The sequence below is a fragment of the Tiliqua scincoides genome, chromosome 4, assembly GCF_035046505.1.
Source record: "Tiliqua scincoides isolate rTilSci1 chromosome 4, rTilSci1.hap2, whole genome shotgun sequence".
NCBI lineage: Eukaryota > Metazoa > Chordata > Lepidosauria > Squamata > Scincidae > Tiliqua > Tiliqua scincoides.
Window position 1 is genome coordinate 36,691,886 of NC_089824.1, and position 12,237 is coordinate 36,704,122.

The 12,237-nt window shown below is 44.7% G+C and overlaps 1 protein-coding gene across 1 annotated transcript; it reads right to left on the reverse strand.

Moving 5' to 3' along the window:
- Positions 1-384: 384 nt before the first annotated feature.
- On the reverse strand, positions 385-6,018 carry GDAP1 (ganglioside induced differentiation associated protein 1). Its single transcript, XM_066625277.1, has 5 exons — positions 5,857-6,018; positions 5,281-5,454; positions 5,072-5,166; positions 3,834-3,948; positions 385-951 (listed from the first exon to the last, which is right to left on the reverse strand). Exons 1-5 carry the CDS (start codon positions 5,960-5,962, stop codon positions 569-571), a joined length of 873 nt encoding a protein of 290 aa, XP_066481374.1. The 5' UTR covers positions 5,963-6,018; the 3' UTR covers positions 385-568.
- Between the last annotated feature and the right edge of the window lie 6,219 nt (positions 6,019-12,237).

The window sequence follows — 12,237 nt, forward strand, 5'->3', positions numbered from 1 at the left end:
TTATGCTGGATCTTAGCTCTGTTCCTGGGCAGCCCAGGGTAGTCCCAGGCTGCTCAGATTTGCACCACTGATTTTGGTGGCGCAGATCCAAGTAGCTGCTGAAACTCTTCCTGGGGTAAGGGAAAAAGTCTCCCCTTGCCTCGGGCTAAACATCACACAGCCCGAAGCTTGTGCTAGATACAGCGCAGGCCCACCAGCCTGCCTGTTCCAGCACAAGTTAGGATTGCGCTGTTAATTTCCTTGCAGCCCAATCCTAGCCAACTTTCCAGCACCAAAGCAGCCATGCCAATGGGATGTGCACTGATTCCTTCAGTGGGAGGAGGGGTAGTCACAGAGGCCTCCTCAAGGTTAGGCAATATTTGTTGCCTAACCTTGAGGCTGCATTGTGGCTGCATCTGCACTGGAAAATTGACTAGGATTGGGCTGTTAACTACTGTATTGTCAATATATTTCTGTAACAGCAGGTCGATACTGGTATATGACAATGTCATGATGGCCCAGTACCTCCCCAAGCATGTTCTTCTTTGGGATATAATGTGGTCCCTTCATAACCTGACAGAAGAAATATCTACACATAACTATGTCTTGTTCTAATTGATAAAAGCATGTTGCCAAACCTCCTCCGAAGACACACAAAAGCAAAATACCCTATTCCTGCTAAGAAGCCAACCAAAAGTGTAGTGCCAAGCACCCTTGGTGCCCTCTTTTTGGCCACTCGAAATGCAGTTGGAAGGACGGCTGAGATTAGTATGTTGTTGACATGTCCTAAAACCTTGTGAAATGCTTTTCTCTTCAACACACGCTCATAATAGGCTTCCAGGTTAGGTCGCTTTCCATTCCCCCAGTTTCTCCTTGCCAGTCCAATGAACTTCAGTCGATGCAACGTGACAGCTAGAGATACATCAGCCAAGCTGAAAAACTGGCCACAGAGCCAAGGTTGATATCCATTTTCTAATTGGAAATAAAGATGAAAAAAAGTTAGAAACCAATGAAATGCACTAGGAGTTGAAACACACACACACACACACACACACACTCACAGCAAGAGAGAGAGTCACATATTTGTGACCATTTTCTATATTGTACTCAAGTAGTCTTTGCAAAAGCATTCCCAGTGGATGGACAAAACATGCCCTGTAAGCTTCCACCCCCCCAGGCCATTGGAGCTATTCCAGGCAGCAAAAGCAGTTGGAGTAATGTTGCTTTCACCACCCAGAATGGTCATCTTGAGAGCATCACTTCAAACAAAACAGCCAGGAAGCACCTACCACTGGTAAAGTTTTTTCACCAAAAAGCAGTTTAATCTAACTTAGTGTGGGCTACGTTCGCTGAAGAAATCCATGCTTCTTTTTTTCCCCTCTAACACTTAAAATAGGATTGGGATTTTCACAGCCCAGGTGGCCAGCGAGTGACAGTCTGCTAAATTGTTCTGACCCTTATTTTCCAAATTAAGTTCAGTTGGACCGCACCAAATGAGTTCTTGAAACAGAAACAGCACATCTGTGTGTCAAAAGAAAGTTGTTCTGTGCAATCATCATCATCATCATCATACAGGTATTTCTATACCACCTTTCTTGGTCCTCAGATTTCTCCTTAGACTTTATTCAAGGCAGTTTACATAGGCAGGCAATTTAAATCCCCGTAGGGATTTTTACAATTTGAAAGAAGGTTTCTATCTTTCAAGAAACCACAACATTCAGATGTTTCTTTCTTGATCTGGTCACACATTCTGGCCTCCATCCTCCCACACTCAGAGCAGATAGAATAGCTCGGCTCAGCTTGTCAGATGCTTCAAGGTCGCATGGTGCCGGTGGCCTCGAACTGGCGACCTTTGGATGTTATCTTCAGGCAAATGGAGGCTCCGCTCTCTAGACCAGACCTCCTGCCCATCAACCATAGGCATGGTTATCAACCATAGGCATCTACAGGACTAGCCAATTAGCTATCTCAGGATAATTCCCATATGAACTTACAAATCTGCCTGATATTGAATGAGATCACTGATGCATTCTAGCCCAGTGTTGTCTACCCTTGACTGGCATCATATTTGAATCTGGAGCTCAAGCAACCACCACCCCCCCCCCAGATCCACAGATCCATATATAACTTTCTGTAGCTAGACCTATTTCCTCTGGTGGCATTGCCTACCTTCAAATGTTGTCCAGCTTCCACACTTTGCATCAGCCTGTCCTTCCTCTGCCTTTTTTTGACTAACTGCACACTAACTCTGCAGTACTTGAACTTAGCCCAGTTCTAAGCCTCACCTCACCAATAGGGCCAGTCACAAGGAAGGTGTGCCTGATCCAGTTGGAATTTTCTTATGCTCGTGTCTGGGATCCGGCCTGGAGCACAGCTCACCCAGGGTGCCTTACATGTTCATGTCTGGGATTCAGGGTGGGGGACTTACCATTGTGGTGGTGGTACCTGCAATGCAGGGCCTCCTTGCCTCACCAGCAGGGCAAGCCACAAGGAGGGCGCACTGGGCCCAGTGGCTGCTTTCCCCTGCAATCTACCTGCTGAAGGGACAGCAGTGGTAATGGCAAGCCAAGTGATGGGACAACCAGCTCTGCCGCTACTTCTGACACTGGGTGTGGGTGCCCTGCCCCTCCATCCTCGATCACAGGTGGGCCAGTCCCCCTGCAATCAAGGGAGAAGTCTGGTTGGACAACTGAAGTCCAGGCAAGGGGAGTAGAGATGCCATCACCAGATTCGGGAGGGGCAGAAGTGGCAAGTGCTCCTGGGATCAGGGGGCTGGGAGGCTGTCAGGCTGGGCCTCTATAGTCCAGTCAGGAGGAAGGGGTGGAGCAAGGGGCGGGGATGCTCCATATAACCCCACGCTAGCTGGTGATGAGGGCAGTCTGGAGGAGGCTAGCTAGCAGGTAGGATGCTGGCCAGATACTGAACCTGAACAAGGCTGCTGGCAGGCAGGGAGAACAGTAGGTGACTGAACCCCTTCCCCCTCCTCTGAGGCTACTGGATCTCTTGACAGGCTGGGAGACTGGAGGGAGCCCATCTACAACTTTCTCTGGCTCCAGCAGCATCCTCTCAAGACTCCCCAGTATCTGTCACCCCAGGGGTAGCTGTTCCTCCCCCAGAAGCAGGGATGGTTCATTTAGTGTTCCATTTACTCTTACTGAGAACTGCTGCTTTCATGATACTTAAAGAGAGTCTTATACTGAATCCACCTATTGACTGTTGTCATGATGACTGCAAACTACCTCTGGTTTTGCAGCAGTTGCCTCTAAATACCACAGCAGGGAAGCAATCGTGGGAGAGAAGTATGCCTTTCTCTCTTGCTTGTAAGCTTCCCAAAGGCAGCTTATGGACCACCGTGGAAAGCTGGATGCAGAGCAGCCTTAGGGCATGTTTGCACCAATTTGGGAGCTGGTACAGGGGACCTGTGCCTGCACAAAGCAACATTAGGATTGTGGTGCCCATCATCTTTTTGGCTATTGCATGTTGGCTGGATTTTTGATTTTAATGAAAACCTGATGATTTCAGCCTGCTAGATTTTTGTTTGCTTTGAGGATTGCTAGACTCTAGCCATGTAGGGATTCAAAGGCATTAACCAGCACTTTGAGCTCGTCCTAGAAAGCCAGTAGCACCTAGCTGAAAGCCAGTGCTACAATGTTTAAAAAAAAAAATGATATGATTTCTATAACTCATCCTCATCAAATGTTGCACCGGTTGCAGCTTTTGAACAGTCTTCAAGGGCTGCCCTATGCAATGCTCATAATGTAATCCAACCTGGCAAATATCAACACATCACACCATGATGACCAAACTAAAACAGTTACGCTCTAATCTAGAATTAAATTTGAAGGGATTCTTACCTGGTGTTTCTTCATTTCTTCTTTGCAGTTCTGTCTCAACCTGATCCAAAACTTTTTCAAGCTCATCGAGTATTTTCTTTAAGTATTTTATGTTATCATGATCCATCAGTTTAGACTAAAGAAAATATAAGGATTAGATATTTAGTTATGATATATGCAGTATTAGACCAACAAAGACAAAGTAGCAGTAATTAGCAGGGATGAGAACTTGAGTCAGGTGATTCAGACGAGTTGCGAAAATGCGCATTTTTCACTGGTTCATGAGTCGAGCATGTGGAAGACTCAGAAGAACACTTAAGTCAGGGTGCAGAGGAGGCATTTCAGGGAGGGGGAGGGCGGCCCCTTGAGCAGGTGGGGAGTGGGAGGCGGGGCCAGGACCCAGCAGTTAGGCCAGATCCTAGCCCCATTTCTGGGAAGCACAGAGCAGGTCCAGCCTGCTCACATCTGTGCTACCTCCTTAGGTGGCACAGATCTGAGTAGACCCATTGAGGTTGCTGTGGCTCTCCCAAGGTAAGGAAAAATTTTTCCCCTTGCCTCGGATTGAGCCTCAGACAGCCCAAAACTTACGCTGGATACAGCACAGGCCACTGGCCTGCCTGTTCCAGTGCAAGTTAGGATTGTGCTGCTCCAGAACAATCCTATTGGGTATTTACAACAGCAGAACTTACATTCTGCTGTCGTAAATGCCTCTGTCTCCATAAGTGGCATGAGCAGATCAGCATAAATGTTGAACACATTAGAACTGTTGGTACAAATCGTCAGAAGCTCTGCGCACCTGCCACTGACGGACCCAGTCCATGCCAGAGCAGGTATAATGACTGTGAGGTCATTGGTCACCAGTATATGGACAGTTTTGGTCAGAACATGGGTAGGGAGGGAACAATATCATTGGTAGTTGTGCATGCGGGATCCTATCCACCTTTCCTGGCCTGAACCTTTCCTCTCCTCTGACTTACATCAGCAAAATAGTTGGCATGGGTCCAGGTATATGCATTGGCAGTCATGCGGCCTACCAGGAGGTAAGTAAATGTTACTTTAATTACCTGTCTGATCAGACATACACACACCCCCATCATAGCATACAGCAAGAGCTCCATTGGTGGCGCTACATGCTGTGGACTGGTGGGGGATAGGTTTGGGCTATGAGTGACACATGGCATCCTATATTATTTAATATGTCCTATAGAACTCAAATATTCTTAGACAACTTTTGAGCAATCAGGCTCTTCTGTTCTTACTTTGAGACGCTTCTGTTTTGCTATGTATGCATCCTGCAAATCCGGGTGTTCTTCGGCGAGCTTCCTCAATTCAGATTCAGTGTTACCTATTTGGCCTGATAAAAGAGAAATAAGCTCACTAAAAGTTAGGATTGATACGCCAACATCAGAATGTCTTTAAAGCACTACAATGAAACATGAAATACTGATACTATATTAATGGCATGTACTACGAATTCTAGTCGTGGCATAGGCTGGAATCATAGAGTCAACAGCTAATTCAGGATGTAAAATGCAGCCATGTGTATACGCATCCATAGGTAAGGAATCCAAGAGCTCTCTGTAGTGCTGCACCCTTGGATAATACATGCTTTCTTCTTCCGGCATCAACTTTGGAGTTTTTTCTGGAAAAAAAAATGTATACGTGAATATTAACAATAGAAGGAAGCAGAGTTGTGTGTCCCATGTTCCCTCACTATTGTGATGCTTAGATGGGTGAAGTTATAGCTGCCCAACCACATCCTGCTAAACAGCTATGAAGGAATTGTGAGTAAGGAGGTAGTGATCACCCATGTCAGGCTGTGGCCATAATTTTGCATTGTCTGTACCTGCAGAGGGGTTTCTTGCAGCCCCTGTTTTCCTGTGCATGGCAAGAACCTAACTACGCACTACATTTGAAGTATCTCTTTTTTTTTTTAAGGCATGGCAAATCATTTGGGCATGTAAACAATATCTCATGTGACAAGATGTCATTTATGCACTGTATTTACATACAGTAAAATTGCCAATGTAATTGCTTTTCTTACCATCCACAAATGTCTCCTCAAGATAGTCAATGATCTGAGTTGCATCGCAAATTATGCTTTCTCCATGAATGAGCACTGGGACTTCTCCAGATGCATTTAGCCTCATGAACCAAGGCTCATTATGTTCACTCAGTGGGAGGCTTACATCATGCTCTTCACATTTCAGCTCCTTTTCAGCAATCACCAAACGCACCTGAAAAAGAGATATGAACTTGGTCTTCCAGGCTTTAATAATTGGTCACTTATGTTTAATGAAATGGCCGGAGTTAAACCCAAGCGCAGTCTTGTGTCTTTGTTGGGGGGTGCAAGGGTAAATAGTATGTCAGATGCAGGGGAGTGGCAGTCAGATACAAGTATGTTGTGGCCTTGTGTGGTCTATGTTGAGGCATCTGGTGGGCCACTGTGAGATACAGGAAGCTGAACTAGATGGGCCTTAGGCCTGATCCAGCAGGGCTCTTATGTTCCTGTTGAAGTTTTGATTTGTTGGCAAGGAAAGCAGGAAACAAATTCTTATAATAAATACAATAAAAAATACACCTCTCCAGTAAAACTAGTAAATTTCTCATTGATTCACAGAGATAAAACAGAGACCTGCATGAAGGACATTCATGTGGGAGGCATATATTGTGGGGGTTGTAACACTGACCAATTCTTTGATTTTTTTCTTAGCATATTCTTCTTTCAACCCTTTCACAGTTTAGTTTTATCTTGACTTCTGATTTATCCTGGAGTGGACCAAGACACAGATCCTTTGTGATTCATACCTGACATATAAAGCATTACTTGGTTTTTGTAATTTACCTCTGGGAACCTTCAGTTGTTGTGAGCTACTCTGTCCTGAGACGACAGAGCCAGAGCACAAATTATAGCTGTATAATTTAATGTTGTAAAAAAAAAAAGTCAGAGTTCCAAAGATGAATGATCTAGTTATAATACACAGGACTACGAACCACACTGTTCTGCATCATCACTTTGGAAATCTCCACACTGCTGGTGGATTCTGGCAGTAACCTAAGCACTCAGAATAGGATGGTATATATTCATAGGATAAATAACTCTATAGAACAGATGATGATTTTTTCCCATGGGTTGCCAATGTTGTATCAGTAATCAGTAGCATAGCTCGAGGTGGTACAAAGCGCTAAGTTTTGCAGGGAGCCTCACCATGGTGTGCAAGCAGTCCTTCCCCGCCTCTGTTTTGCTCCCATCACCTGGAATGGCTCTGAAGGAGAGGGGGGCTGCTTGCATGCTATGGTGAGGCACCCTGCAAGACTTAGTGCTTTGCACCCCCTCTAGCTACGCCACTGCAGTGAATCATGATTCTGATATATGCTGAGGCATGCAAAAGGAGCAATTTCCCTTGCTGTCTGCCCTGTATGACTTCTATAAAGAACTTCATGTTTCATACGAAGAAGCACACAGGTGTTCTTGTGTTTGAGGGCACCTATTCTTGGGAGCAGCTGATCACGTTCAAGTGGGCAACAGTCTTTCATCATTTTAAGGGCTCCGAGGCCTATTGAGAGAGGTTTCCGGCCTATGTCCCCTCCCTTTCAATCCACTCTTCCCCCTTCCCTCCTTCCTCTCCAGATGCCTGCATCATCTCCACTTTGCTGCGAGCCTCCTTCTTCCAAGCACACCAGTCGCATCCAAGGTGGACAAGATGGGCCGGGGGAGCTGTCCAGGTCCTGCAATCTGACACTCCTGGAAACTGGAAGCCCGTCTCCCCGCTTACCTTTTGGGAACTGAAGGACTGCGTCCAGTGATAGAGGATCAGCTTGGAAAGGGCTTTGGAATCCCCTTCGGCTGGAGGCATTTCGCCTGCACTCTGGTCTTCCTTGTCTTCTGCCATTTCACCCTCTCTCTCCCTTCCACTCCCCACCCAGAGCAGCTGCTCATGAGATCTCCTTCTCTCGCTGTTACTGAGGCTGCTCCATGGACTGAGCATGCTCACTGAGAGCAGAAGGAGCTACTACCCTGATCATATTCTCACAGTCTCTCCTAGAGGAATCATTGCCATCATTGTCCTCTGAGAAAAGTTTGAATCTAGGAAGATTTAGGAGAGGCATACAGGGAAACGTCAGAGACGAAAACATCAAGGGGCCAAAACCTACTTTAAGATCCTTCCTGCATCCCTTTTCTAATCTTCAAAACAGGAAAGCAGCCCATGTGATTCCAAACAGGTGCATTTTAAATGCAAAGCAGCAGAACCTTGAATGACAGACAACCCTCAAATGACTGAATAATTATTGTATATTGAGATTCACACACACACCTCTCCTTTTAAGAGGACTGGAAAAGGCTGTGCTGATCCCCTTGCAAACTTTGTCTTCCATATCCCAACTCCACAAATGAAATTTGTGATGAAATGAAATTTGAAACCCCTTCCATGAATTGTAATTGATCAGGATTGTGCTCTGTTGTGTTTAATCTATGGTATCTTTGTATAGTGGTGGTATGTATTATTTTTTCAGCAAACTTCTGACATATTTCTACGTGGACACATATTTGAAGGGAGTCTAGGAAAATATGGATCGCAGGCAGTGTGATAGAAATTGCAAATAAGAATAAAGGCTCTTTTTCAATCTAGGGTCCTCAACATGCATGCGTACATGAGAGAGAGAGAGAGAGAGAGGTGGGTTCATATTGTATATGATGAACAGGTTGTAAAGAATACCAAATAAAGAATATTAAATAATAAATACTAGGTTTTAAGAAAGTAAAATTAATGACAGCAGTGTACACAAAGTGATTAAAAGTAAGTAGAATGACTTAGGTGAGTAGCTTGGGAGAAGTGCATAAATACTATCTAGTGCACATATCTTGAAAACTTAATTTGATAAGCAACATTTATAAATACGTGATGAAAAAAAATACCACTGGTGAATGTCAGGATAGAATTCCAGAGGGAAGCTTCCTTAAGAGATTTATAATGGGAGTTTACTGCAAATACACAGGGTCTCCTTAATCTGTGAAAACTGAGCAAATCTTTTGGAAAATTCTGTTCCAGAAAAATAATCACATTAGTCTGCTGCAGTAAGATGTATTAGGGTGTAAACCAAACCTGCACTGGAGCAGGCAAGACAGGAGGCTTGCGCTGCATCCAATGCAGGTTTGTTTGCTGCAGCGGCTCAGCCAGGAGCAAGGGGAAGCTCTTCCCCTTACCCCTGGGTAAGGGTTGCTCACCCCAATGGGTCTCCTCGGACCTCCTCTGGAGGTGGCACAAGTCTGAGGAGAGCGGAACGGCTTGAAGCCACTCCATTCTCCGCGAGGATGGGGGTTAGGATCCAGCATAACTGCCAGGTGCCAGCCCCGCCCCGGCTTCCTGTGCACCCGCCCCCGGGGCCACCCATTGCCTGCCCTTCCCCCTTCCAGAAACATCCCCTCCCGCCTCCTCCCTGCCCCCCCCCCGCGCCTACCATTACCACTTGTGTCACTGCAAGTGCACTGACACAAGCAGCGGTGAGGAAGCCGCTGTGGAGGCTTCTGGTGGCCTTCACGCGTCAGCGCAGCTACATGTGCTGACACGACTTCCTCCCATGGAGACCCAAATGTGCTTTATGGCACGTTTGCGACCCACCCGGGGGACTTATGATGGCCTATGTGCCGGTTAGGATTGTGCCCTTCATCTGTTAACTGTTGAAGCAAAACCAAGAATAAGTCTAAAGGCACTTTAAAGACTGATGTATTTATTGTGGTATGAAGCAAGAGCAACTGATCAAGGAGGCTAATGCCACAATAAAGTGTCAGTCTTTAAGATTTTTAGAAGACTCTTCTTTCATATCTGGAAAAAAGTAAGATACAAAGCACAAAAATTAACGCTGACCATGTACCCATTAAATGGTTTATACTTGAATGACCACAGGAGGTCCTCGCAGCCCTAGAAATCATGAAGAAAACTTGAGTTCACAAAATCTGTTTTCTCCTGTGACGTTCAGAATCAATGTGTGGTCCACTTTTCTCAACGTAGTATTCTTTGTATTTTGCATTCAATAACACTATAATATTCACCGTTGTCAGTCCATGTGTTTCTTCTTCCTCTCATCTCATGTGCCTTTGAAGTATGGTTTCCAATGTATGTGCAACATAAAATGCTACTAACAAATGCACTATACCAGTGGTTCTCAAACCTTTTAGCACTGGGACCCATAGAATTACAATCTGTGGGGATCCACCAGAAGTGATGCCATTAACCTGGAAGTGATGTCATGGCCAGAAGTGAATATCATCAAGCAGGAAAATATTTAACACCTCCATATGACAAAATCAAATTAAGTAAATTAAAAATTTACAATAAGTTCAAAAAATTAGGAGGGTAGGAGGTCTGGTCTAGAGGGTAGAGCCTCCATTTGCCTGAAGATAACATCCGCAGGTCGCCAGTTCGAGTCCACCGGCACCGTGCGACCTTGAAGCAGCTGACAAGCTGAGCCGAGTTATTCCATCTGCTCTGAGCATGGGAGGATGGAGGCCAGAATGTTGTGACCAGATCAGAAAGAAACATCTGAATGTTGTGGTTTCTTGAAAGATAGAACCTTCTTTCAAATTGTAAAAATCCCTACGGGGATTTAGTTAGCCTGCCTATGTAAACCGCCTTGAATAAAGTCCGAGGAGAAATCTGAGGACCAAGAAAGGCAGTATAGAAATACCTGTATTATTATTATTATTATTATTCAAAAAACTATTTAAAATAAAGAACCCTCCTTCCCCCCCACCCCAGTAGTGGCTGATCTATTAAAAAACATTCCCCAAATATCCCAAAGGCTGCAGTCCTAATCACACTTACCTCGGCGTAAGGCCCGTTGACTATCATTGTTAAAAGAATATACATAGGAGCCTGTTAAAAGGGCATACATGTCACATTTCCCAAAATGCAGTCACATACCATGGTGGCATCAACCTAATATATCAAACATTAAATACACATTGACATGAATGGGGACCCACCTGAAATTGGCTCACAACTCACCTAGTGGGTCCCGACCCACAGTTTGAGAAACTCTGCACGATACGTTAAATATAGTGTAAACCAATTAAAATGAAGGCAGTATAATAGAAATTTTAGCTAAGCACATGTCCTTGTAGTCAGTCAGACCATTAGCATGATTTAGCCAAGACTATCCAAAGAAAATGTTGCCTTCAATAAAAGTGAAAAGTGAAATAATAAAAGTGAAAACATGATTAAAAAAATAAATAAACACTGTTTAAATAGTGAAATAAAGCCAGGGCAAAAAATAAAATGTTAATTTTGGACCCATTATGCGACTTAGGGCCCAGTCCTATCCAACTTTCCAGCACTGATGCAGCCATGCCAATGGGGCATGTGCTGCATTCTGCAGTGGGGAGACAGTCAAGAAAGCCTTCTCAAAGTAAAGGAACATTTGTTCCCTTACCTCGGGGCTGCACTGCAGCTGTATTGGCACTGGAAAGTTGGATAGGATTGGGCCCTTATAGTGCAATCCTATGCACATCTCTTTAGAAGCCCCACTGAGTTTAATAGATATTACTCCCATGGGTATATATGACTGAAGCCTAAGCAAAGTGGCATAAATCCCCACTTTAAATATTTGAGTCCTATCCTCCTAAGCTGGCCCTAAATATACTTAATAGTAAAATTCATTGGCTTCCATAGCACTTACTCATAGGTGCATGTCTTTAAGAGTAGGGCCAGGCAAATAGCATGGGATATTTCCAAGCTCTTACCCACTGGCTTGGTAATCTGTGCAAGTCACATAAGGTCTTGTTATGTAAGCAATGTGAAGTGGTATGTAAAACTGAAACAACTTACTCAGATCTGTTGCCTCTGTGGATTCAGGCTTGGATCCGATTACTTAGTGCAAGACTTCAGGGGCAGGAAGAAAGGTGGCTGTATTTTATTTCAATTTTAACAGCAGAAATTTTAATACTGAGAGGCTTATAATAAATCATATTAACAAAACTTGAATTGAATTTTTCCATATGCAAAATGGTTCTCTTTTCCTATCATATCTTATCCGTTCCTTTTTCAAAAGCTGCTCAATAGGGTGGCAGTGAGTTGCTTGAAGTCGCCATTATCTTTGAGATGCATTGAGGAACAAAACAGTTTGATCCCCTGCTTGTTAACTCAAAGGTCATGGATGGGAAGGAGAGGGCAGGGGGAGTTTTGGGAAGAATCAGGAGAGGGCAGGGGTAAACAGGAGGAGGAGGGGGTCAATCTTGGCAGCACCAGCATGTGTCAGATCTTACCCCCTCTTTCCCAAGCCACCTCACCCTCTTTCTCTCCTCAGGCATATGCCAATAAAATGGCTGGCATAGGTCCGAGGAGACCCATAGGTGATTAGGCAGCCTACTGTGCAGGGGGGGGAGGGGGGTAGTAGAAAGTATTTTATCATTGTATGCAATGCACAC